General features: G+C 41.1%; 3 protein-coding genes and 1 long non-coding RNA gene across 6 annotated transcripts; 1 reads left to right on the forward strand and 3 right to left on the reverse strand.

The window, feature by feature from the left end:
* The first annotated feature begins 2,343 nt into the window (after positions 1-2,343).
* On the forward strand, positions 2,344-15,281 carry anxa5a (annexin A5a). The gene is made up of 13 exons (XM_069531941.1): positions 2,344-2,514; positions 2,601-2,635; positions 4,468-4,552; positions 6,442-6,536; positions 8,562-8,675; positions 9,624-9,714; positions 10,035-10,114; positions 10,449-10,499; positions 11,987-12,080; positions 13,267-13,362; positions 13,544-13,602; positions 13,807-13,929; positions 14,901-15,281. The coding sequence occupies exons 2-13, from the start codon at positions 2,633-2,635 to the stop codon at positions 14,958-14,960; spliced, it is 951 nt and encodes a 316-aa protein (XP_069388042.1). The 5' UTR covers positions 2,344-2,514; positions 2,601-2,632; the 3' UTR covers positions 14,961-15,281.
* LOC138411477 (uncharacterized) lies at positions 13,406-17,096 on the reverse strand. 3 transcript variants are annotated; one of them, XR_011244112.1, is made up of 4 exons: positions 16,993-17,096; positions 15,776-15,846; positions 15,536-15,700; positions 13,406-13,953 (listed from the first exon to the last, which is right to left on the reverse strand). It is a non-coding gene; the product is annotated as an uncharacterized lncRNA (long non-coding RNA). The 3 variants fall into 3 exon arrangements; XR_011244113.1 differs by lacking the exon at positions 16,993-17,096 and adding an exon at positions 16,705-16,966; XR_011244111.1 differs by lacking the exon at positions 16,993-17,096 and adding an exon at positions 16,667-16,966.
* Positions 17,097-21,868: 4,772 nt separating this feature from the next.
* LOC109640434 (fibroblast growth factor-binding protein 1-like) lies at positions 21,869-24,806 on the reverse strand. Its single transcript, XM_069531039.1, has 3 exons — positions 24,004-24,806; positions 23,519-23,616; positions 21,869-22,730 (listed from the first exon to the last, which is right to left on the reverse strand). Exon 3 carries the CDS (start codon positions 22,708-22,710, stop codon positions 22,063-22,065), a length of 648 nt encoding a protein of 215 aa, XP_069387140.1. The 5' UTR covers positions 22,711-22,730; positions 23,519-23,616; positions 24,004-24,806; the 3' UTR covers positions 21,869-22,062.
* A 138-nt stretch (positions 24,807-24,944) lies between these two features.
* On the reverse strand, positions 24,945-25,622 carry fgfbp2a (fibroblast growth factor binding protein 2a). Its single transcript, XM_069532081.1, has one exon. It carries the CDS (start codon positions 25,620-25,622, stop codon positions 24,945-24,947), a length of 678 nt encoding a protein of 225 aa, XP_069388182.1.
* Positions 25,623-27,257: the final 1,635 nt, after the last annotated feature.

Raw genomic sequence — 27,257 nt, forward strand, 5'->3', positions numbered from 1 at the left:
TGGCTGTGAGCGAAATATGAAGCGTTGCCAGATGCCACGTTAAAATTATTGTATTTTGAAGAAAATTATTCGTAAACAACCAGAGAAGAGATGAGACGCTCAATCAATACCGACGTTTCGAAGCTGTGTCGAGATTCTGAAGCGATTTCCTGTACAGAAACAATCCTTCTCAAGACACTACTTATTTTGAAACATAAGACAGGAAGTTGAGCTTGATGGTCACGTTCCTCATCACAAACATGACTGAAAAAACGTAATCTATATTTTATCATCCAGATTACAACAGTCGCACATCATTTGTGATTGATCGTACATCGCACAAATACGATACTTAACATCTGGCAACACTCTGCGGAAGTCTTGACACGAGGTCTCTTTGTGACCTTTGGCCTGAGACAAACCTCACTTCCTCATATTGTACCCTGATAATGTGAGCTTCAGTCAGCCAAATGTCTTGAAATAAAACTACCTGCTGGTTAATATCAGCCGTTTTGAATCTTGAAGTTAGTTTCCTGAATGCGACGTCCTTTCCGTGTGTGTCGGCTGCAGACATCACAGTCGTGGACAGGTATCCGTTTGTTATTCTGCATAAAAATACAGTTGTTATGATTTCCGTGTCCACAAAGCCTGTTGAACTGGAACCATCGGTGGAGAGGAAGAAAGCGGAGCTGATCGGCGGTGGCTGGGGAGCCACCTGTGATTAATGACAGTTTATCTTCTTTCAGTCAGCACCTGACAAATGGAGCCGTCCGCAGCTGTGAATACAGGGACGTCCCTCGACACTCATGAATGGAAACCTCACGCTGTTTTAGTTGTGAAACTGTCAGACTTTGCCTTTGTAACCTTTAAACTTAATACTGTTGCTTTCTTCACCTGAACTGAAACTAAATATATCTTCTTCATTATTGAATCACTGTTTCTAAGAGCTGAATATACTTAGTCGTCAGAAACGAACATTGCAATCAGCATTTTATTTGCGATTTTCTGCAAAGTAGACAATTACCTGAGGCCCCTTAAATCAGGATCTGAGATGAAAATAATCATGAAGTTACCAGCTAAACCAAACTTACCAAGAATTGAATCATGTGGGAAACATTCATTATCTATAGAGCTTATCCTCTGAGGGTCTCAGGGGGATCCAGAGGAGCTAATGTTTGGTTAGAGGATCATGAGCTGACATATCGAGACACTCACATTCTTCCCTAAATTCAGGATTTGAACCGGGAACCTTCTTCCTGTGACACTTTCCACTATCTGTCATATCAAGTACTTGACATATTATGATTAAAGGAGGCCATAACATACATGATCCCAATTATATTCACCAAGAAAATCCTGTTTGAGTGGATATATGTTCATGATATTGAACTCAACACGCTTCTCCCTCACGTGGGTAAATATCTCTGTTTAACCGAATGAGTTTATCAGCTGCTTGTATTTGTTTATTCAAGCAAATTGGCTCCACCATCCGTCTGTAACCGGATCACCTCTGTGTTCACACTCCTCTCACAAGTGCTCACTTTAATTAAGGTTTGCAGGGATGAGGGACAGCACTGATGCTATGTGAGCTGCACCTCAGAGCTCCGGGCCTGTTTGTCGTTAACACACGTTTCTACGACACCTCGGAGAACACAACATTAGATGGTGCAGAGAGCAAAGGGGAGCGCACACCCAATTAAGAATTGAACTTTATATGAAGTCAACATTGAGCTATGGTCTAATGTTAATTATCACATCAAGACATTAACGACGATGAAGCTTAAGATTAACATATAGAACATCTTATTAGTTAAAATTGTATATATGAGCTTTTAAAATATGATGCATTGTAGTCTACATTTTTATTCAAATGTATTTTTGTATAATTGTTTATTCTTTGCATAATTAATATTCTAAACCAACCAACAGTTTGTAGCATCAACAACCACAAACACATAATTACACACAAATTAGTGAATAAGTACTCAAATATGTCAATAATACTATATTATACTTAATTTAATACTGTGCTGTTGGTGTGTTTTTCAAATAAAATACTTGTTTCACAACTCAGTGAGTTTAAATGTAATAAACATGTAATATACATAAATATACTAAATAAGTATTAGGAAATTAAAGTTGAGTTTTATTTCTGCATGTCGTTATTTGACCACAGATGAGAAAATGTCATCTCAGGGTGTGTGTTTATCCATAAGTTATATTTTCCATATGCACGGTTATTAGAAAAGAGATGATATGTAATATATATATATATATTCATTAACTGTAACTGAGAATAAAAGAGACCATCTATAAAACAACACCTTGGTGAAACCCCAACATTTAACCCTCCTCGCTTCTCTGAAGGTGACCTACATGCAACTGGATACAGGAAGTCAGGATCTCCTGTTTGACTGACAGTGAGTGAAAGATAACCCTGCGGTCGAGGAAGCCTCTCCCCGGGCCACGCTGCTGCCAGGAGGAGTTTGAGTTTAAGGACTCACCTGTGAAGAGAACGAACGCACACACCCGGAGGTAAGAACAAAAAAACATTAGCTGTGCTGTTTTTAAAAGGATTATTAACTAACTCAAGTGGAATCTTCTGTTTCAATCTGTTTCAGTTGACGACACTTATCTTCCATCAGCAAAGAGGATGGTGAGTCCTTTTTTTCCCCCACTTCTGTTTTATTATATTTTATAAAGAGGAGTCTGTTGAGTTCAAAACCTTTAAAATTATGACAAATGTCTTTTAGCCAGAGCCGCAGCTCTAAGCTTCACGGAATGTTTGTGTAATAGAGTGTATGAAAAGGTCACTGCCTCTTCCAGCCGCAGTGCTCTGCCTGATCAGTCTTAAACAATGCACATTAGAATAAGCTGTCAGCAGAAGCACACAACCCTGAACCTTTATTTCCCATTAGTGTAATTGAATTATCATCACACCGGATTTTTCGGCGATCTTCCTTTGCATCTGCAGTGAAGACTTGATACTCTGAGTCCTGGACGATCGTTTCTTCAGAGAAAGGACTTTGTGGGACGATGCAGTCATTGTTAAAACATATGAGTCGTGCAGTGCACTCACACAGGCAGGAGAAGAGGAGGAGAAGGCTTCATTCGATATCCTTGATTTGATTTTATGCTCTGCGGCTTGTTGAGAGACCTCCGACTGTCTGACGAGGATAAGTTAATTCAAGGAGCAAAGCGATGGCAAGAACTCAGCTTCAGTTGAGGATGTGGGTCTAATTCGTGCCGTATTGAATTACCATGTGCACAGAAACTACAGGTGCAAGTGTCTATTGTGTCCCAACCGGGTTACAATTTCATTTAAGGAGGATTAGAAGACAAAGCTCCCTGATGGCACTTTGACTGCCTGTTGTTTCATTCGGCTTAATGCAGGTCAAAGTGTGTCGCAATTGACCGATGAGCCAAGAATTTAAAAGCCATAATAACAAAAGAAACCAGTGATAGAATAAATACAGGAAAAGAGAAAGAAAACTGTGATTAAAACAAGTCTGTTGGTGAAAATCCATCCAAGATGTTTTTGAAGGACCAACTGCACAGAACCACAATATCAAGCGTCGTGACTCTATTGTTGTTTATAAAAGACTGAAAGTTAAATGAACAATTCTCATCCGAGTACTGATCAAAGGTTTAAAAACATCCAGTGATTGATTTTACTGCCGAAAAAAACTGTCATGTTTTTTCTCCAAAGAGAAACCGTGAGGTCAAATTATAGTTTCATGATGCATGTTTACAGGATCGAGACTGTGACACTTCAAGGTAAACATCCTCACGCTGCAGGAAGAGGATGTTCCCTTGAATACGTCTTCACACACACACACACAGACACACACACAGTCTCAATCTGAAAACAAATGGAGTAATAAACACAATCTTTGACCGAGAGACGGAGGAGACAATATTCTTTCACTCCTCTCACCTGCGTGGAGTCTGAATCAAGGTTGCAGCTTTGAGGCAGATGTTTTATTGCTCTTGCTTCAAATTTAATTTTCCCTGGAGAACAATCACAACAGCAACAACAAGTGAGGCACAGCACATTTTTTAAATTATCTGCATCGCACGCAGCAGGAACCAGACTCCGTGTAACAATTACTCACCTCAGAGTTAAGAGGGGCGACATTTAAACCCGGGTGGATTTCAGTCGCCTTCAGCAATATTTTCTACAGAGAAGCTCCAGACGATTTTCAGTTTCTTTCATCCTTTATGCCCCAGACAATAAATCTAATACAGATGAAATGATAAGATATGTTTAATCAAAGATTTGAGAAAAGAACAAAGGAGACATTAATAATATAATAATATATAAATAATGAAGAATATAAGTCCTGACAAGTATATTATTTAATATTGACTAATATATAAGCAAGCCAACATGTGAAACCTAAATCTTGCTGCTATAAAAAAACATATATATGAACTGTATAATTATTGATCTGTTGATTGTTTATGTGTGCTGCTCCTTCCTCACAGACGTACAGAGGCAGCATCAGGCCGTTCGCCAACTTCAACGCCAAGAGCGACGCCGACTTCCTCGGCAGAGCGATGAAAGGAATGGGTCAGTTCGCTCTTCCTACTCTAATGTGCTTCATCGTACAATATTCCACATGAGAGGGTTTCACACATTTCCAAAAAGTGAACCCTGTGCACGGTGGAGCTTTAGTTCTCGTGTCTGTGACTCTGTTTTGAGGGCAGATTGTGGGAGTTGCTTGTTATTCAGTCCCTCAATCACTTCATCCCACATTGTGTCACTATGAAACTGTAAATATAATAAGTTTTTTACGCAGCAGTTTGTTTTGCCTCCATCTGAACCAACAGTAAAACAGAAAATCCACCCTGTGCTTCTGGAATATGGGAAATAATTGTGCTTTCTTATGTGTTTGGTCTAATTAGAGGAGAACTGAGGTTTGAAAGTCAAACTTTGTGTTCAAACTCCCAAACTTCTGCGACAGCTCTAAGTAATTTCCACTAAATGTTTGGAAAAAACACAGTAATGAGCACTAACTGTGCCTGAGCCAAACAAAAAGTAAAGAAACGTTCTGTAAAGTGACGCCAGCAGCAGAGAATGTGTCAGTGAACAAGCTGAAGTGGGTTTAATTGTTAAATAAACTGGTGACATTTCAGACAGAATCTGAAGTGATGGAAAAACAAAAGAAAACCTATTTAAAGTGAATTATACGTGTGTTTCTGGTTTATGTGTCCAAACCAGACTCATTATTCCAACTCAGATTTCATCCACGTTTTCAATCGGCTATAATTTAATTAATTATTAATTCCAAACAGCTTTTAATGACACTGTGGTTGTCATTAACCATGTTCAGTCAGCCATTATCACAGAAATCCATCCAGCAGGCTCCTGATGCAGAAGGCTTCAGCAAAAACCACAGAGTCATCCCACAGAAAAACATAAATCCCCATTTTTCATTTTCCCTCCAGCACCTGCAGCAGCACAGCTTTTTCTTCACGTCTGTTTCCAATCGATCTTAAAAAGATGCTCATGTGCCCACTAACAGTTTCTGATGGTTGTAATTACTCCTCCTGTTCACACTGACCATTAAGAGCTCTGTGATTTTAATTTAGGTTTAAAGCTCCCATGAGGATCCTACGTTTAAGTGTATCCAAGCTTGATTTAACATTTGTGGGAGCTAAGAACAAACCAAACCTTAACTTTTGTTAATTAATGAATACATTTTAATACCTTTACAATATCAGCATCTTGTGACTTGCAGTTTTTGTTTTGTGCAGAAAACTGTTCAGCCTGATTTGGATTTTTTATTCTTGTCTAATTTTGGAAACTGCAAAATCAAAACATCATTTTTCCATCATTGATGTGAACCAATGGGTCCGATGACAATCATGGAATTAATAAATTTCTGCAAACGTGTTACAACTGATGCTTCCCCTGCTGTTACCACCAGCACCAGTCCTCTCCCCCCCCCCTAATCACCATCTCCTACTTTCTGCCAATTTAGTATTTTTACAATAACAGTAAACTGGAAATATCTTTGGTAATTTTATGTTTAATTAAAAAAAACAATGCCAGGAGAATAATTAATCCGCAGCCAGCCCAGGTAAACAGGGCGTTTTTTTCCATAATTTGAAAATACCACTTGCTGCTCTTGTTTGTCTATTTGAGCCAGGGCTTTTTTTTTTCTCTGAGGTGCAGTTGCATTTCTGAAACGATTGATTATAAGGTCATCGCCCTGTGAATCCCGATCCCCTGCTCTAAGGGCTCGTCTCCTCACATGGGAGAATATTGTGAGCTGGACTATCGATCAGCTTTTTGATGGAGAAAGCTCCTGCTCTGTCGGTGCCGAAAGAAAAGTTCTTCATTGGCCCTTTTGTATGTGACAAGAATTCTGAATCGAAGTCAAGTTTCTGTCGCGATTCCAAAACAGAGCAGTTTCCCACCTGTTGCAGAATTTGACTGTTTGATTTCTGGTCCAGGTACGGACGAAGATGCCATCCTCATGCTCCTGGCAGCTCGCAGCAACGATCAACGCCAGCAAATTAAGGCGGCGTTCAAAAAGGCCTGTGGAAAGGTAAGGTGAGCCGCCGGGAGTGAGCTCATGATGAGCAGCAGTCACTCTGATGGATGGTTTCTGCTCCTGTCAGCACCTGTGTCCTCCTCACTTGCCAACATGAGCCTAATGGACACCTGGTGTCAGAGCACTCATGACACAGGGATCGTTAAGGTTCATCAGTGTTTCTTCCTGTTCCTTATCAGCTTCTGTTTCAGGATGAGGCTGATGATATTCTTTATTTTTATTATACTGAACAAAAAAAGACTAAATGTCCCGAGACAGCTAGTCCCTACGGAGAGGATTCAAGTCCACATGCATATATTTAAGGAGCTTTCACATCTTGTTCGGTCGAGAACTTCTGAGTTTTTCTTCTAGTCAGAACCAAAATAACAGGAGTGAAACCATTACCTGCTGAAATGACAACATGCTCCTCTGCAAACCAATCAAGTGAAGAGGAGGTAGACCGTCCCTCGTAGAAACAGGATGTCTGTATGTCGCACAGAAGTTTCCCTAAATTACAACGTGAAACCAAAACTAACCAGATGAAATGTGAAGCTTTGTTCAGCCAGTGGGCTTTGGATTTTTTTTGGCAAACATTTTTCAAAAAGGAGTAAATTATGTATAAAACCCCAAAGAAAACTTCTGACTTCTGTTCCAAAGAAAAAACTTTTCCTCCTCATCTCCCAGGGTTCATTTAAATACATGTTTCAGGCCTAGAGATATAAAATCATACAATATTTTCAAATCAAAGATTAAAGAAAAGAAAAGAAAAGAAAAAATCTTATCAGAGTTAACTGGACTAAACTAACTTAATAAATTAGCTAAAACTAGCTCCACCTCCAGTAGCTGCAAGAATAAAACAAGACTTAATCACTTATACATCAATTTTTAAAATCTAATAATATCATATATTATAACTCATCACTCGCAGGTTAGGTGCTGCAGAAGGAACAGAAGTCGGAGGCCCAGTTTCCCACAGCCTCCGTGGGCCTGAGCTCAGCGGCATGTCTCCGTCCCCTGCCCCCAATGTCCTATCACACTACCAAGATTATTTTATGATCACACGTGGTTTCAAAGCAGCAACTTTACTCCTGTGACGTTTACTCTGGCAAATGTAATCGGTGCCTGAAGTACAGATAGATGCTGCAGCTCGAGAGATAAGAGGCACATCAGAAAGTCTGATACGATTCAGCGGAATATCTCTGAATATCACGACATTTTATCAAATACGAGCCGCGGAATGAGCCCATTCGCTTTTATCACTCCTCCAGCAAGGTTTTTATTATGTGTCATAAAATGTAATGAGTGAAAGAGAAACGACTCATTTGCACTAACAGCTGAAACCAGAGCTGGTGCCAGAAAGTTAAAAAGGACATCCACTGGTGTACATGTCTCGTAGAAATGCATCGGCTTGTTTCTCATTTTCTTGCACTGTGTCTATTCAGATGAGTCTTTTATGGGGATTTGATTCGACTGTCTTTTATCAGCTGTTGAGAACTGAAGGAGAAAATGGAAAACAAGACGCGACAGAGAACAGATGATTCAGTGTTTTATGTGGGAATAAGATGATTTTCGGTGAAGGGGTTGATAGCTGGACTTGAGGAGCTGTGTGTGTGTTGAGTGCACGGACACACACTCCCTCAAATTACAAAGAAATGCATCGCTCACTCTTTTCATCAATGCATTTCAGATGGCACTCACAGCGTCGCCTAAATATGTGATCCATTACAGAGAAAAATCAATTCAGACGAAGGTGCCTGTGCTGCCGATTGATTAGTTGTTAGTTTAAGGAAATACGTCATTGTTTCTGCAGATTATCTGCTCTCAGGATTATCATCTAATCTAACATATGACTTTGCTGGATGCACGGAGGCGTGAGTCCTGCGGAAGCCATCGAATAAAAGATAAATACTGAAGGAAATTAAAGGTCTTCCTGGTTTCTTAATTGCTGCAGCATGTAAATGATGCAAAGTTTAGCTCAATACAAACACAATCACTATTTATTTGTGCTCCTCTTTGTCATTTGTCCCCGTCCGGCTGCAGGACCTGGTCAGTGAATTGAAATCGGAGCTCGGGGGGCTGTTTGAGAGTCTGATCGTGGCCCTGATGACCCCGCCCATCTCGTATGATGCCTCTCAACTGCACAAGGCCATCAAGGTAACAAATGGAAGGTTCCTCAGACGGCCGGCGTTGTTTGCAAATGAGTTGATGAGTTGATATAGTTTAGTCTCTTCTCCTGCACAGATGTTCGAGTTGAGCGATGGATCCTTCCTGTAGTCGACATTTTAACTTGTCATGGCTGGAAAAAACACATGTGAAGGTTTCCGTCTGTTGAAGCCTCGACGATAAACCTGCATCTACAAACCAACATCCACAATATAAACGGGAACGAGCCATTAGTGATGCTATTCGTTAAACTTGTAATTTAAATTTTCTGATTCAATCATGGCTCCGAACTGTTCTCGTTTGTTCTGTTCTGTTCCCACGTGGGCAAAAATAATCATATGACACACTTTCTGATTTTTCTGACTTTCAGAAGAGAAACTGATGAATGATGTTTTAGCGTATAACTGCCACGGCCTCTTGTTGCATTTTGGCAGCTCGCAAATGACAAAGACAATCGAGTTGACGAGAAAGAACAAAGACAAGGACACAAGACAATTGAATTAATTCACAAAAGATTCATTTTATTATAATTCAAAATGTCACAAACCGGGTCCCAGTGACACGATCTGCTCCTGGAAAAGACGTTCTGAAACTCTCTTCTTAGACTGAAGCCAAATGAGGTTGGTCGCCCCCTGGTGGTTGGCGGCAGTATAGGTCATAAACCCCGCCTCCTCCATGTTAGGGGATGGGACATGGACTAATCTTATGTCATATTAGCTAACAACAATTCTCACTTATTGAACATAATAAATCTAGTGTTGTGGTGTTAGATTAGAAACTTCGTACCCATGTGATTCGTCACGTTACTCTTTACAAACCAAGCTGTGGGATGAAATGATCTAAAATGAGATTGGTGTGAGGCCAATAGACAGACAGACTGACAGATTGCCACAAACGTCCATGTTGTCTCATATCGACTTCACTGTGTTTGGTTCCCAGGGCGCTGGGACTAATGACGACGTGCTGATTGAGATCCTGGCCTCCAGGACCGGCGCTCAGATTAAAGGAATCATCAAAGTGTATAAGAAAGGTGATTTCCAGACAGAGGAAGACGGGTTGTGTGTTCACTGTTGTGTTTTAATGATTTTAGCTGCCCTCCAGAAAGAGACTTCGAAGTCTTTTTTCCAACCCAGTTTTGATGAAGAAGATTACCACAGAGACAGTCAGTTTATTTGATCTGCAGAGAAAAGGCCTCTCAGCCAACTAATCAATTCTCTACTTTAATAAATCCTCCTGCAAAACAGATGACCACCCACTGGTGTCGAGTGCAGCCATCAGTGAGTGTAGTGACCAGGTAACGTAAGTAATCTTCTGCCGCTCTTCTCTTCCACCCCCCCTCCCCTCCCCCAGAGTTTGGTGGCAAACTGGAGAAGGACATCTGCGGAGACACCTCGGGGCACTATCAGAAGCTGCTGGTGATCCTGCTCCAGGTACAGAGGGGGAAGGACTAATGTTTCCTCTCCTGATAATGAGAACTTCCTGTGACGCCATTACAAAGTAATGAGGTTTAGGTGTGAGCCAGGGGACCGGGAGGAGGGACGAGGATGACAGCACATGACAACACGCTTCAGTTTGTCTCTATGTGTTTTTGTTTGCTGACAGAAACCTAATCTTCATGGTGCCTGGACGCTCGGTGGTTAATTTAATCTGCAGGGGGTTGAGAGAAGCTCGAGCTCACAGTGTCTCCATCCACGCTGACCTGCTTTTCCTTTCTGTTTGTCCACCTGTCTGTCCGTCTGGTCGATGGTGTGTCCGGCTGTTCAGGGAAGCAGAGAGGAGGAAGTAGATGAGAGCAAAATCGAGAAAGACGCCAAGGTGAGAAGCAAGAACATGAGAATTGGACACACATTTGCTTCACACATCTTGTGTCTTCGTCAGACATCTTATTTTAAAATCCCACGTCTCAAAGATGTTTCTGTAAAACCCCTGGTTATGTTCAAAGTTTACATTATTTTATATCCAATGACGAACAATTTAAAATGGCCAGAAACACTTTGACAAGTTTATGGAAATATGAAAATTTCAAATGAAATATAGTTTTTTGGATTCCACCTTTGCAAAATCTAAAAATATGGCTTATTTAAACTAGAATGGCGCTGAGCAGAGTGCTTACCTCCGCCAAGGCCCGACAATCCCATTAAATTCAATCAAATTGCACCAAATTGCCAAACATATCATTCTCCTAAACAAACATGAATGTTTTCATTAAGATCTTTCAGGGAAAATATCAAAACGCTAATTGGTACAGAGAAGATTAATTGCCCATCTGTCCATATCCTTGCCCCGTGTCCCATTCTTCCACCAAGTTTCAGGGAAATAAGTTCAGAAAAATTTGAGTAATTGCTGCTGAAAAGCAAACAAATTAGAGAAACAAATTTCACACAGACAGAACATCAGTTCTTCTCATTTTCATCCCAATCAAAAACATTTTCTCTGTGAAATTGGTGAAAATTCTCTCAATTTGTAAAGAAAGTGATAAAAACAAAAGTTTCTGGATCCGCGTTCTGATCCAGATCAACACCAATATTTGAAATGGCTTCTTCCCTGACCCGTACTTCATCCATCTGCCAAGGTTCACGTTGATCCGTCCAGTAGTGTTTTGCGTAATCCACCTTGAATCAAACCCTCCGACCAACATGCGAAAACAAAACCTCCTCTGCGTGAAACAGTGAGAATCCAAGATAAACCCTTTGCATCAGGTAGAAAACAGCTTCACTATAAAACACATTCATCTTCATTTCACCATCTTCTTTCAAATGTCAGCGTGTTGAGGATTTGATCAAGATTCTCCGAAGTGCAGCGAAGCTAAAGGCCACCAAAGCTTTGACCGAATCTTCTCGGAGGAACAGTCGATAGAATAAATTCATTAACCTTCGGGGGTTGGAACATCTCGTTTCTCATAAACCGTTTCTCATTACTGATATTGAGCTGTGAATTGGGATCCAACCCAGATAAATGTCTAGATTTACAACACACGCTCGTGATACCAGTCGACTCAGAACTGTGGTGGCGGTAAACGGCTCTGTGGAATCAAATGATGTAGAACTCATTAGTGTAAGAATGTTCTGTAACACTAATGTGGTCGTGAGGAAACGAGAGGTTTGAGAGAAAAGGACCTGAAATCCAGAAATGATCCGAACCTGATATAAACAATCTGAGGAAAAACATGTTTTCTTGGTGTTTTGGCAAAGAACAAGGTCGAACATCAACTCAACACAAGGCAGCTGTGTTGTGTGAGTGTGTGTGTGTGTGTGTGTGTGTGTGTGTGAGTGTGTTGTATAAGTGTGTATCTGCTGTTCCAGGACTTGTTTGCTGCTGGTGAGGGCAGGTTTGGCACCGATGAGGAGAAATTCATCACAATTCTTGGCAACAGGAGCCCGGAGCATCTCAGGAAGGGTTCGTTTCAGATGCAGTGGGTGTGAAGAGAGAGACAGACGGACAGACAGATAGAGACAGACAGATAGAGACAGACAGACAGATTGATAGACAGACAGATTGATTGATAGACAGACAGACAGACGGACAGATTGATTGATAGACAGACAGACGGACGGACTAATTGATAGAGAGACAGACGGACGGACAGACTGATAGACAGACAGATGGACAGATTGATAGATGGACTAATTGATAGAGAGACAGATGGACGGACAGACTGATAGACAGACGGATGGAAGAACTGATTGATTGATAGACAGACGGACGGTCAGATTGATAGAATTGATGAACAGACTGTCTGTCTATCAATCAATCTGTCTGTCTGTCTGTCCGTCCGTCCGTCTGTCTATCAATTAATCTGTCTGTCCGTCCGTCTGTCTATAAATCTGTCCGTCCATCTGTCTGTCTGTCTATCAATCAATCTGTCTGTCCGTCCGTCTGTCTGTCTATCAATCTGTCTGTCCTTCTGTCTGTCTATCAAGTAGTCCGTCCATCTGTCTGTCTCTATCAGTCTGTCCGTCCGTCTGTCTATCAATTAGTCCGTCTGTCAATCTGTCCTTCTGTCTGTCTATCAATCTGTCTGTCTGTCTATCATTTAGTCCGTCTGTCTGTCTATCAATCTGTCTGTCTGTCTATCAATTAGTCCATCTATCAGTCTGTCCATCTATCAATTAGTCTGTCCATCAATCTGTCCGTCTATCAATTAGTCTGTCTGTCCGTCTATCAATCTGTCCGTCTATCAATCTGTCCGTCCATCTATCAATTAGTCCATCTATCAGTCTGTCCATTTATCAATTAGTCTGTCCGCCCGTCTGTCCATCAATCTGTCTATCAATCTGTCTGTCCGTCCGTCTGTCAATCAATTAGTCTGTCCGTCCGTCTATCAATTAGTCCGTCTGTCAATCTATCAATCTGTCTGTCCGTCCGTCTGTCAATCAATTAGTCTGTCCGTCCGTCTATCAATTAGTCCGTCTGTCAATCTATCAATTAGTCTGTCTGTCTCAATCTGTCCGCCTGTCTGTCTATCAATTAGTCCATCTATCAGTCTGTCCATCTATCAATTAGTCTGTCCATCAATCTGTCTTTCTATCAATCTGTCTGTCCGTCTCTCTGGATTAATAAATGTCTGTTTTGTTCTCTGCAGTATTTGACGTGTATAAGAAGTTGTGTGGCTCCGACATTGAGGACAGCATTAAAGGAGAGACTGCTGGGAATCTAGAGAACTTACTGCTGGCAGTCGGTGAGACGCCGTCTGTGTGTTTGATCACAAACAGGAGACAAAGACACGTGATCTCATTTTTATTTTCTTATGACATGAACCACAACAGAACATTGCATTTGACAGGGAAGTCAATTAACTTGACAAACAATCAAGAGTCACACAGAGTCAGTGTCTTGTTTTTAATTTTTATTTCCTCTAGTGAAATGTGTCAGGAGCGTCCCAGAGTATTTTGCTGAAGGCCTCTATAAATCCATGAGGGTGAGTGTCCCCTGCATGTCCCTTATTTGTATTTCATATCTTAACAAATGTCTCTTTGTTGTTAAGGTTTTCATTCTAGAATGAGACCGCAGGTATACAGAGAAAGCAAACCTGTAAAGAAAGATCCTTCATGGTTGTATCGATGAATTGCGATAATCTTCTTCATTCGGTTTAACCTCTGCTGTGGATTTCTTGTTTCTTTAGCGCGCTGGAACTGACGACGACGCCCTGATGAGGATCATGGTGTCGAGGAGCGAGGTGGACATGTTGGACATCAGAGACAGCTTCAAGAAGATGTACGGAGCGTCTCTGTACACCACCATCCAGGTACTGCTCCCTCAAACGCTAATCCTGCAAAAGAAGAAGGAAAAAACTAATTTGCAGTAAGATGTGATGTAACTGACTCCACACGTTTCCTCCCGCTGCTAAACACTCATCCATGCCTCTGCAGGCCGTCAACACTGTACGATGCATCTTCTGAACCATTCATGTCAGAGCGGTGATGGATCGGAGCTCAGTGATTTACTTTAAATGCCTTGTTCAGCGTGATGAGACTTCTCTGCTTCTCACACAGGCTGAAGTGAATTAATCTTTTCTCCTGGGACCAGATGTTCCCGCGGAGACGAGTTATTGCCTCTAATGGAAAATCCCAAATCACAGATATTGAATGGCTTAATAAGACATTATGAAATAAGCTATAAATAAACGCAGCAAAATGTACTAATGAACCAACATGTAGTTTTTAGATTTGAAGTAGTTTAGAGTGTTAAACCTCCACAACGGGCCAACAGTCTTATGAAACTACATTTAAATGTTCCTCTTTTTGCCTCTAAATATGCAGGATTTACTTTCATATAGATCCATAAGTGATTCCTTGTGAAGTCAATCAAAATGCCAAAAAACTGCAAAACCTCACAATGTCAAAGAAAGAGAAAATAACATCCAGATCCTCGCCAAACTTTTGTGGGCTCTTTTCAGTCCCTTGCAATTTTGTATAATCTTTATTACAATCAAACAAACAACTGGACAGAGGTGAAAACGTCCCTGATTCGACCTTATTCTAGTTTTTATTATTATTATTATAGGTGAAGCTTTTATTTTTTCGGACTGTTTGAATTTGTTTTCATTTGTATCAACTTGTGAGTTTTTGTGAAGCAAACTTTACTTTGAGACGTGCTGTAAAGATATTTTATAAAAGGCATAATTCCTGGATGTGTGCACTGAATGGAACTAGTTTTAAAAAATCTAATGAATCTTATGAAACTCATAAAATTCCCATGTGCGTTGTTGTTTTGCAGGAGGACACGAGTGGAGACTACCAGAGGGCTTTACTCTACCTCTGTGGAGGGAATGATTAATGTGTTGTTATGGAGCTGAGCAGCACTGAATGATGAGCTGCTGCCAGACCAAGCTACACATGAGGAGGAGTTTTGATCCACAGCTTCTTTCTGACTTTAGCTCATTATTGATTGAATTACTGTGAATTACTGGCTGTCATATCTGACTTCTAACAGTATCAACTGCAGGAACAGCAGTTGAGAGTGCATTGACGTTAAAGTTATTAAGTTTTTGTGTAATTATCTAAACTAATAAATGTGCAGGATTGATTTTAGTATAGACAATAACATCCGCTCTCCTTGAAATTAATTGATTCATTTGAAATAAATGTTTTTGCTTCACTCATTTGTCCCAATAGTTCCTGTTACACACGGTTGTTTACCTTATCCGTACACAGTGCTCACAGCATGTGTTCAACGCAGCTTCGAAAAAAATACAATTCTGCTGCTGAATTATTAAAACCTACATACGCTGCTGCTCTCATTAATTACAAATGAACTACTGATCCTGACTAGATTGCAGCGCGGCTGTGAGGGATCAATAAGTAATGTGATGCTAGTAAACGCTGGTGGACTCATAAGAAGACATCTACTACCTCCACGTCTCTCTGCATGAGGAGGCCGGACGTCAAACACATTGGCTGCTCAGATCGATGGATGGGAAATGACTTGACTCGGCTGGAGTTGTACCACAGGATGGCAGCAGAGTTTAGAACGAGCACACTGTTGCTCCTCTCTGGAATGAGAAGTTCAGCTTGTAACTGTGAAGAAAAACTTTACATTAGTGATATTCAATGTGTGCCATTCACACAGCCATGCATCAAAACTTCACTCACCCACACCGGTTGATAACTTTGTTGATCCTACAGCAGCCTCGTTAAAAACAACCCTTGACGCTGTCGCCTCGCTGAAAAAGAAGAAAGTAAATCAGAGGAGATCGGCTCCATGGTATGATTCTCACACACGTGTTTAAGAAAAACAGACATCACGGGAGCGGAAGTGGCGTTCCACCAATCAATATGACCGTCCCCAGGCCTGGAAGGATAGCCTGATGAATTACACAATAGCACTCAGAAATGCAAGAACCTCTCATTATTCATTATTAATAGAAGAAAATAAAAACAAGCCCTGCAGCCAGGCTGACAGAAAGACACACGTCTACTGACCCATGACTCTGAGCAGCAATGATTTCATGACTGCAACAACATGTAGAGATTTAAGGAACGGCACCAGACTGGTTAAATCCACAAGGTTCTGTCCTTGGACCGATACTCTTCTATATGCTCCTCTTAGGCAACGTCATCAGAAAGCACCACACGCACTTCCAATGTGACGCAGACGACACACAGCTGTACATTTCTATGAACAACCTTGAGTTCAGCACAGGAAAGAAAATGATTCTGTTCTGATGTGACGTCTTATTAACTCTTATCCTCAAAATATCTCACAACCATTAACTTAGGATCTGACATTGACCCTGAGATGAGTTTCTCTGCATCACAGCAGCGTTTCTTTCAGCACCGATAACAAACAATTGAGATTAATAATTGACATGTTCCACACGTTCTTAACTGTAAACATGATTTTTTAACCTTGAACACAATCATGAAACGATTTACACGTTTCATTACAATCTAATACACACAGCACAGTAACTCTCTACTGGTGATTGAAACCATTCAAATGAATTAAACCCGAGTTAAACCTCTACACAAACATTAGCTCACCTGTCCACGTGTATTAGCCTCGTGGGCCATTAGCTTACCATCGGCGCTAGCTAGCGATTAGCATTAGCAACGTTTTCAGGACGTGGCGCAGAATAAAAAACAACGTGAAGCCACGAAGAGCTGAAGCTTGAAACACGAAGTCTCGTCGCTCCTGGTTGTTTCTCGTCAGTAGTTTCTCATGTTCAACATCGAGCAGGTGCATTCGTGTCGGTAGCTAACGACGGACTAGCAACCGACGTGGGTTTGAGTGAACTTCAGACTTTATCAAAATGAAACCTCGTGAGTGAAAAGAATCGAGCTGTGGGATCACGTGTGTGTTTTCATACCTGTTTGTTCCGGAGTTCGTTCGACACACGTGTCTGCAGACAGAGCCGCACGAGGCACTCACTGCGCGTGTCACCTTCTCTGACGTGCAGCGACATAAATCCACCGTGTGGTCACAGTGTGTAATTACATCTAGACAACATATTTCATGTTAGTTTTGTTTTCTTGTTTTTTTTTTTTTTTACCTCTCGGGTTTAAGTTTTAATCATGTTTTAAGGTTTACGATCTGAAAATGTCTCTTTTCACAAACCCGATGATTTCCTGATTGATCGAGAAAATAACCAACAGATAAATAATGAAAATAATCGTGACGTCATAATTGTCTGTAACTGAGGTACTTTCTTCTGATGATGTTGACCTTCATTTGAAGCTTTTGTAAAATATCGGCATAGAAAAATAAGAAATTAACCGATAGAATCATTAAGAATTGCAAATAAAGTCGTCCAATAACATGAACCCACCAAAGTTTCTCTGGTTAAGAATGTAGAAATAGTTTTATCACCACACTCAAGGCAGGTCGAGCCCTGAGGAGTTAGAACAGTACAAACATGTTAACCTTCTACTCTCTCACTGTTTTCTACATGGAAATATAAGATCAGATTCCCACATTCATCCCAATGATCACTGAGACATACAGCAATGATTTATTTGTGTCTGTGGTTCAGAAATCCTCCCTCATATATGTTTATGTCAGACGTTCTGTTCAGAAACCACATGAAGATTCACAGTTTTCATGCGTTGGCATGTCGTTCCTCCGTCTGCAGACAAGAACTCACCTCAAATCAGAAACATTATCTCACCTTTACTCTGTAGTTACAGTCATTCGTGCAAATTGCATTTCACTGCACAAGGTTTTTATTGCACTTAATCGTCCTATATAATGTTTTTTCAGATTTGATGTGGCTGCAGGTAAAACAGTGAATGTTCTTTTTTACTGAATAACTCTGGGGACTGTCTGAACAGGCAGATCTGTGTTGAGCAATAAAGACATCCAGCAAAAAGAAGAAGAAATGGAAAAACGCTGAATATTTATTCAACCAAAAATACAGGAAAAAGAAATACGTCAAATATTAAAAACAAAACCTCATTATCAGAGGAAATTGGTTTTTGATTTATGCATTTTGAATCATTAAGCATTAAGTGCTGTTGGCTGTAGAAGTTGTGGAAGTTTGAACCAATGTTGGTAAAAAAAGTACGTGTTTACTGAACCGACTGAAATCACAGAACCGTAAAATGAAGCCGCTGAAAAATCAACAACCAAAATGCAGTTTGATCAAAATGTATCAAGAATAAATTAGACAATTAAGAAACTGAAAAACAGCAAATACACTTTATATTTCAGAGAAACACACTGACGGAGATGTTGCTCTCATACTATAAATAAAGACGCACAACATGACAGCTCCTCAAAAGTAAAGCCAAAACATGTATATCGCCCCCTGGTGGCTGGCCATAGTATGGATCTTATGTGTTAATAGAGGGAACACGTCGAAACGTTTCTTTTTTTGGGGGGGTTTTTAGGATGATTTTTAAGTGTTAATTTTACGATAAGTTATTTTCTGATTAGTTATTTGTTGCTATGAAAACAGAAACTAACCCATACCCAGGATATTTAAACTTTATAAACAGTAAACACCGTGTGATCTTTGATATTCAGTGTTTTATTCCTGCTTTTTGCAACTTGCAGGTGTAATCTCTGTGCTGACGTACAGAAATCTCCATCACGTCTGCAGGTTGGTCGGCTGCTTTGTTAATCGATTATCATGACTCGGCACTTTATGTGGCCGGTGGCAGTGAGCTCAGTCCGTCATAAATCACCCGCTGCACAGGAGGTACTCACTTCCTCCACAGGAAGATGCTGAGAACAAACCTCCAGTGTTACATTTCATCGTCAAACAACACAAGACTTCAGCTCTGACTCCCTCATCTCTATTTCTGAAGGAGTGACTTTGTGATTGTTTGCTCAGTTGTAACGCTGCACACAGAGACCTGCAGGTTTCCTTTGTGCCCGGTTATCATTCTCATTTCACGCTAACAATGAAATATGTGTGTTGTAATCTAGGCAAAGCTCTTTATGAACTAAACGCTCGTTCACACACACGCAGCCATTCATGCGAGTGTGTAATCTGGACTGACAAACTCTGGGCCAAATCTCCTTAGTGTCAGTGGAGCAGTGGGCGTGTTCTCCGTACTCTCAGTTCGACCAAGGCCCACGTCTCTCTGGCCAATCAGGAGCCGCAGGCGGTCAGGCCACCTCTGCGTATGTAGTCGTCTGAGGACGGACGCTGTGGGAGATTTAAAACCTTGAAACTTGAAAGTGTTCCTGATGTGGAAATAAGCTGAAATGGTTTCAGGAGAATACAGAGAAAGCTGAAGACTGTAGCAGAACTGGAAAGTTTTTAGCATTTATCCGATTATATAGTCAGAGTAGCGTTGAGTTGGCTGTTGATAGCAGTTCGCTAAACTGTGAACCTGCTGAGTTGAAGGAATCCAGTTCTAATGCTACAGTTGGACAAATAAAGATAAAATGAATGAATGTAAGAATCCAGCATTTTCTTTTTCGCTTTCTAGCGTTGTGAGTTGTCATTCTCACATTCTCAGAGATTAATTCATGGATCTTGATTAAATTTAGGGACCGATATCGATGAGCTTGTTCTGGTGGAGGTGTTCGCTCCACCGAGTGCAATTCTTGTTTTCCAGATGATGTAAATATCGTACATTAGAGATTCAAACCAGAATCGTTCTCTAATCCAATAGAATTAATCTATAGTATAAATCAGAATTTGGAAGCGTTCTGTCCAGCAGACGTCACAGAAGCAGGAATGCATGCAAACACTCAGTTTCAGGCCGTCAGGTTCTTAAACTTCATGTCCGACAACAGAAGTTAACACACTGGTATTTTCTGAAGAATTCTTTTTAGCTCTTGTGCCACAATGCGAGAAAATGGTGAGCAGTGTACTGCTGATAAAAATAACAGAAGAAGAATGGAGATGTGGAACCAGCTCGACTAAAAACTGAATTCTTCTGTTTGTGAGTCTTCACGGAAACATTTATCTTCATAACCTTCGGCTGCTGCACCTGCTGATGATTCAGTGGATTTTTAACTGAGCTGCTGCAACAGAGAAACAGAAGAAACCATTCGATGAATCACCGTGCAGCAAACATAACAAACCAAACACAGCTTGTCTTTTGCTTTTATCGGAAATGTGCGACGGTGTCACGGTGCATTGGTGAACCCTGTTGTCCGCTCGGTGAGACTTTACGCTACCAGCAGCTCGTTTAATGCCTGAGGGAGCAGAACGTGGCAGGAGCTCAGTGAAATGGCTTTGGGGTTAAAACAGACAGGTCAGGCAGATGATTATGCATCGGAATACAAAACCGACAACTACTGCCATTTTTAAACATTACTAATAAAGATGTTTTCATTCTCTTTAATATGAGTTTTCATTTGAAAAGACAGATGGTCTTCAGGTTATCTGGCCTTGTTATTCTCTTTACAGGGTTTTTAAATAAGGAGTGAACAGGTGTTCTGGTATTTTCGTGTTTTTATAGGGACTGTGTGAAGACTTTCTCTTGAAATAGTCCCTTGAAACACATTTTACAGGCTTGTGTTTTTCAGCAGCTGGTGTTGTAAACTTTCCCTTGATGGAGTTCTCCTCCCTGACTCCACTGGTTCACTGCATTCCCGCTGTTATTTGGTGCGACCGCCCTCTAATTTACTTTTAGTTGCAGCCACATTGCTTCATTCTGCGTTATCTACCAACGAGGGCTTTCCTATATGGCCCATAATGCAACCTGCTGAGCAGTCTGAGCATGATGGATTTCAGCTGTGGGTGATGCATTAGTTTACAGCGGGAGACGAAGCTCAAATCATCAAGGAGAGGAAAGTCGTTCCCTCTGGGCCGCTGGGAACGGATCTGTGTGCTTTGTGATTATTTGTTTAGTTTATTTTAGTTTTGCACACAACCTTCAAAAGAACAAGACAAAGATATCCTCGAAAAACATTTCTCTCTAATGTCGCAGCTGACATTTTAACTTTGTGGGAAAAATCCTTTATCCAGAATACATTTCTGAAAGTTGAAATCAAAAGCTAAGACAATTCAAATGTTGTTGTTTTTTGCCCTAATTCCTTAATTTTGATTTAACAATTCTTAAATCAACATTCTCACAGTGGTTCGATTTTGAGACAAAGGAACCTCTGCATGAAAATGCTGCAAATTAGAAAACAGCAGTGTTTGTCGTCAAGGGAGAATGTTATTTGAAACTTTGCAGGATATTTGCTGACTGAATAAGTCTGAAAATGCTGAATTTAACTTGGTTAACATTTCATTTCAATGTTGTATTGACTTGGCAATACTCTTTGAAGTGTGGAAAGCTCCACCGATCGAGGTATAGATGCCAAACACAACGCTGACATCCCCGCTGAGTCTGATTTTGCAAGTTGAACATGTGAGGTTGTTACACTTCCACACTGAGAACGTGGAGTCTGAGGTTTCGTGCCAAAGTATGCAGGCTAATGCTTTTCAAAAATCACACTCCCCCTGGTTAAATTACTGTGTCAATACCCAACATGCCCAGTGTCTAATCTCCCAGCAAATACCTTCAGCAGGAGCGAGCGCACACATTAGAGGACAAAACAGAAAAAGAGGGATTTACAGTAAATTCGATTGTTTTAAAAGTTCAGGACAAAGTGCTCTTGTTTGAATCGAGGAAAGAAATCTAATTCTGTATGAACATGATGTAAAAACAGATGATTTTACATGAGATTACTTTAATAAACATACATAGAAAGTGTATGTGTGGGCCTGTGATTCAGTTCTCTGTGTTTGTAAAAGAATATTGGGTTTATTCTCACATACTGAGTCTCAACTTTTAGTATTTTCTTGAAACACAATTTATTCTCATTCAAATAGACAAACCATTCAAATCATTTAGAAATACAAAAGGATTTATTGAGTGTTAACATTGGTGAAGTTCTATCTCAAAGGATTCACATGATTTCAAACTTTTTTGTGACAAGTGTATATAAAGGGTTAGATAATAAGTTTCTAATTCTTCTCTTCTTTTCTGTCTCAGCAGTCGTCATCCTGCACCATAGTAAAAAAGAACGTGCAAAGACTCGACCAGGAGTCATTACAGTGCTCCTCCGCCAGCTTCTTGTGTCCAGGCTGACAGGATTTGACAGCTCTGGCCGCAGGGGGAGGAGAAGGAGGAGGTGGGGGAGGTTGGACAGCTTCTCTCTGAACATCACGGAGTCTGAAATGAGCATCTCTGGCAGCTTGTCTGCACATACCTGCCCTGACCGGCGCACTGCCGTCCTGGCACAGGTTCTTTTGCTTCTTCAGTGCCCTCGCAATTTGCTTCCAGTAGAGTTTGACATTGGAGGCGTACCTGGGACAGAGGAAAGGTTTGGAGACGTATTCACAGCTAAAGCTTGTGTCCCCCTTCTTGCAAGTGACACCGAGGACGAAGACATCCTCACCCGTGGCCGCCCAGGTGCACTCAGACTTGTCTTTGGTGACCAGTTTTCCCTTGATGGGCTGAGCAGAGACAGATTTGGGCTGGCGGGCGACCTTCGGCCCTGACCTGTCCTTGTGCTGTCCTCTGTCCACCCCTCGTCCCCCTCGTCCCCTTCGACCTTTCTGACAGCTGCCCAACATCAGCTGATGGGAAATACAAGCCAGCACCAGGAGGATGGCGAGATTGGTGAGGAAAGCCATTAAAACCTGTAGATAAGACCCTGTAAGAGGATATATTGGGATTTAGATATCTGACCTCTAATCATTTCCTTCTTTAAAAGAATCATTATAATCCTCTTGGACCTGTGTTTCCAAGGTGTTCAAGGTTGTTTCTATTCTTTTCAGTCTCAAGGGAAGAGTCCTTCCCATGTGACATGAATAGAAGATAAATTAAGACAGAAAAGACTCCAAAAGAAAAGAGGAATAAAAAGTACCAGTGCAGTAAGAGATATGAATCAGTTACCCCAGAATGTATTTAAGTTTGACTCCTTTATTAAAGAGTACAAAAGTATAACTAGTATATTACTATAATATTCTCAAACTTTAAATAGTAAAAGTTCTCATTGTGCAAAGAATGTGCCATACGTCAAAGTATTATTGGATACATTTACTTATTGTTAAATCCTGTCAATGTGTTTATCATTTTCTGTTAATAATACACAACTAGAAGTACAGCATGTTCTCTGCATGTAAAATCTTACAATAAGTAATTATAAGTACTTGTACTTAAGTGCAGCACTCGCGTACTATTTTCAAGAATCACCATAAAGGACATTTAAACTTACTGGAGAATTTTTGCAGAGACATTAAAGTCATTTATTATAAAGTATTATAAGTATTATATAAGTATTATATAAGTATTATAAAGTGACCGTCAAAGAATCAGAGTTAAGAATCTATGGATTCTAAACAAAGTGAAACAAACCGAGCAGTCACACACACTACAAACCTTGAAACTAAGTCATCAGAGTCGTTCTAACAGACATGAGATCAATCAGAGTCGACCTACCTGAACTTTCAGAGAAAACTTCAGCTCGAGGTCCAGACACCTGAGAGTCGAGTTCTTTACCTGCAGCTACAGCTCGCTGCTGCAGAATCCGCCCACCCCTTCATATACACACACACACACACACACACACACACGCACAGAGTGAGACACACACACACAAACATGCACACACACACACACAGCATGACTGAAGGGCTTACAAAGTTTGTTGAGTTCAGCAGGTGAAATTAACGAATGAGTGCACTGTCAGGGACATTTTGACTCAAATTCTGTAAAATAGTTAAAAACATTAACTACACCACAAGCTTGTCATGTTATTTTTAAACATATTGAATAATAATCTGCATAACAAAGAGCAAATGAAATACTTTATCTTAAAAATCCTCCACTACACTCATGCACTCTGACCTCCTGCTCAAACTTCAACTGAAGAGAGCTCTGCTACATGCACCGGCCATATGTGAGCAAAAGTAGTGAACACTCACCAGATCTGTGATGAATTATCAGGACTCACAATAATCTGTGGTGGCAGATTGTGCCGCTCGCTGCAAGAAGTCCCAACTGCTTTGTGACAACATTGAAGACATCTGGGTTTTTAAAGACATTCACTGGACCATCTGGTGTGTGTCAAATACAAAAGGACTTGAAAAGTCTTGAAGCCTGATGTCCCTGCAGGAGAAAATCAGCAGGTCTGAATACTACGGTTCCTGACACTTGAGCAACAGGGACACCTACAGGTTTACTGTGGAACTGTTGTTTATCTGTAGGAAAAGATCCATAAATTAAAACTGATAAACACAAATATTATTGAGAATAATGAATTTATTCCATCAAAGAAGTTCACATTTATTACATTTTTCAAAGACGTCAGTACACAAATCTTTGCTAAAATATAATGTAATACTCAAAGTAATATCAAGTGATGCAAGTATAGATTATATACAAGTAAACAAAGAAAGATAAATAAGTTTGGGTTTCATGTTTAGGTTCATCTGCGGAAACTTAGCTACTTATGTTTCGAATGCAAAATATTTGTTCTTATAAAAAGAAGTCAGGTAGTGATGTTCTTACAGCTGTGACCATGAAAAGGTTGTTTCTGAGAAATCTGTCTTTCAGTGGATGATGATGATGATGATGAGGAGGAGGAGGATGAGGATGATACATGCAAGTTTCAGTGAGGAAGGTTTGTTAGAGTCACTGCAGTAACGTCCCTTCTCCTGAGGGAAGCTTTCTTGTTCTTCCGCCGCACTTTCCCTCGTCAGAAGACATCTTCATCAGAAGTGTAAATCTGTGAATACAACAGAAAACTATTCATTTATCAGATGACTGCTGGAGGATTCAAACCCCTCGTCCAACCACAGAATTCTTGGATTAGCAGTAAAACATAATAAAAGATGTGTTATCAAAGAGGTCCGTACCTTTCTTGTTAATTTCGAAACAACCCAATGACGTAGGAGCAGACGCCATGAAGTGACCTCCAACAGTACTGCCGAGCCATCCTCTTGGCGTTGGTCTCCACAGGAGGCGTCGGTGGCGGCGGAGTGGTTCTCTGCGAGGTCTTTTCTCTCGGTGGGACTCGTATGGATTTCGAAGAGGGTTTCCTCACTGACTCCGGCCTGTCGGGTGCAGGTCGAGGTTCGGGTCTTGCAGGCCGGGCTGCTGGTCTTGGTCTTGAAGAAAGTTCTTGCCATAACTGGGACGACCCAGCAGATGAAAAGACCATCTGAGAGTCGTCAGTTGCCTTCCTGCACATGTGAGGTCTGATCTTCTTCGGTGCCTCGCAGGCATTGTGGATCCTCCTGAAGCCCCACATCATCTGGATGAAGTAGTGTCGGGGTTTTTTGTTGTACATGCGGCAGTTGTAAGGCTTCCCCACGTACTCGCACCAGTAGGAGCGCTTGCTGCTCTGGCATGACAGCCTCATCCGGGTGAATTCCCCGTGACCGGTGATGGTCATGTTGCAGAAGTCTTCAGCCTTGGTCTTGAATTTGATGGGATCGTCCCAGATGTTCTGCATCCTGCCGTCGCTCTGAGCCTCGGCCGGCCAGAGGCAGCAGGCGAGCAGCAGCGGCAGCAGCAGGGGAGGGCTGGCCTGGGTCCACATGGTGTTAGATGGATGCTGAGTGCAGGAGGAGGAGAGTGGAACTGCTGGAGCTGAGGATCCCTCCTGCTATTTATTTGCTATGCAGACAAAGCAGGAATTCGGGATAGAAAAAAAAAGTGGCCAGATTAAAAGAAACTTGGTGTTCGGGAGGAGGAGAACAGCAACATCGGTTAAATCTCTGTGGAGGAAGTCAAACCGGCTGAGACGGTGACGCTCATGTTTACCTCAGTGCTCTGAGAGAAGGGAACATTCTGTCACACAACTTTCTGCAGAGGACAATTATGTAAATTGAACCTTGTTTTCCAGTTTGGTGCATTCCTGTTGCCACAGGGTTTATGCAATCAGGCAAAACATCATATTCTTCTTGATAATTATCTTATGTCTGAGGATTTACTGAAGTTAGTCTGAAGCCCTCAAGTTCATGCTTGTTTTTAAAGCAGTTCAGAACCGTGCAGGGAAACCTATCATTTCCCTGCAAACACGAACGCCATCGAGCACGACCGCAGAGAAGCGAGAGCAGGAAACACTGTGGACCCAGTTCACTGTGGAGCATGGTCAATATTTGTAGGTCAATTAAGAAACAACAAGACATGCTTATGTCTTAGCCAGATAACGAGGGGTGGGGTTGGACTTTTTCTCTACTTCAGGGCGTCTCTGGAGATGAATGTCCCGTTGTGTGTGTCGTGAGGCCAAGTCGACGCATTCGGAACAGAAACAGTGAAAATAACATCAGGATCTTTGACGTTATTTCCATTAAGAAGGTTAAGTTTTCATCTGTTAGTTCATAAACAGGATTTATGCAAAACTATGTAGATCCAGGATTTTTGTTCTTTATGGAATCATGATCTGTATTTTGTGAATCAAATGAAATATTATCTTTGGTTGTCCAGAATTTTCCCCGAGGACACTTCACATAAGTGCAACTCCATATGTTCACAGCTATGCATTCAAACTAATACTACTTTATTTCCAGATGGAGCGTGCAGCAGCTGCAGCAGCAACATAAATAACTACATGTGTACGTGAAGTTCTAATAATATACAGAATAAACACATTTCCCCCATCAAGTGCATATTTCTATAGAACTGGAGTGTCTGCTGTTTCTGTTAGTGAATGGCTCGGCCCATATCAGGGCTGGACTGTACATACTGGGATGTACAACTTGTGCAGGACTCAGCGAACAAGGACAATTTGTGAAATTCTCGGAAATGGACATAAACGAAAAACATTTCCTCCGTGTCGTTGCTTCTGTTTCTGACGAGTCTCATCTGAAACTTATATGAGCCTATTTGGAAGAAGTGGTTTTGCAGTGTGGTGCCTGAGGAAAACCTCAGAGCGAAGCCTATGGAACAGGATAATCATCACCTATGGAAAATAGCTGACCAGCAACGCAACCCAGTGGGTTCTGGCCAGGAGCGGCAGCACCACATAAGAATGTGCAGCCCAGTGTCTCAAGATACACAACGAGCAGGACGTCTCATGTTATACGTCATTTGTTTTACATATATGTGTGTACTTTTACTTTCAGTACCACAGCAGATATGTTTCTAAAAACACACATTTTGCTTAAATCTCTAATTTTAGCTTTTACTGAATGATTGCTGCTAAAAAAGCAAACCCACTGTTGTTTTCATA

This window comes from Paralichthys olivaceus, chromosome 9 (genome assembly GCF_024713975.1).
Source record: "Paralichthys olivaceus isolate ysfri-2021 chromosome 9, ASM2471397v2, whole genome shotgun sequence".
Classification (NCBI taxonomy): domain Eukaryota; kingdom Metazoa; phylum Chordata; class Actinopteri; order Pleuronectiformes; family Paralichthyidae; genus Paralichthys; species Paralichthys olivaceus.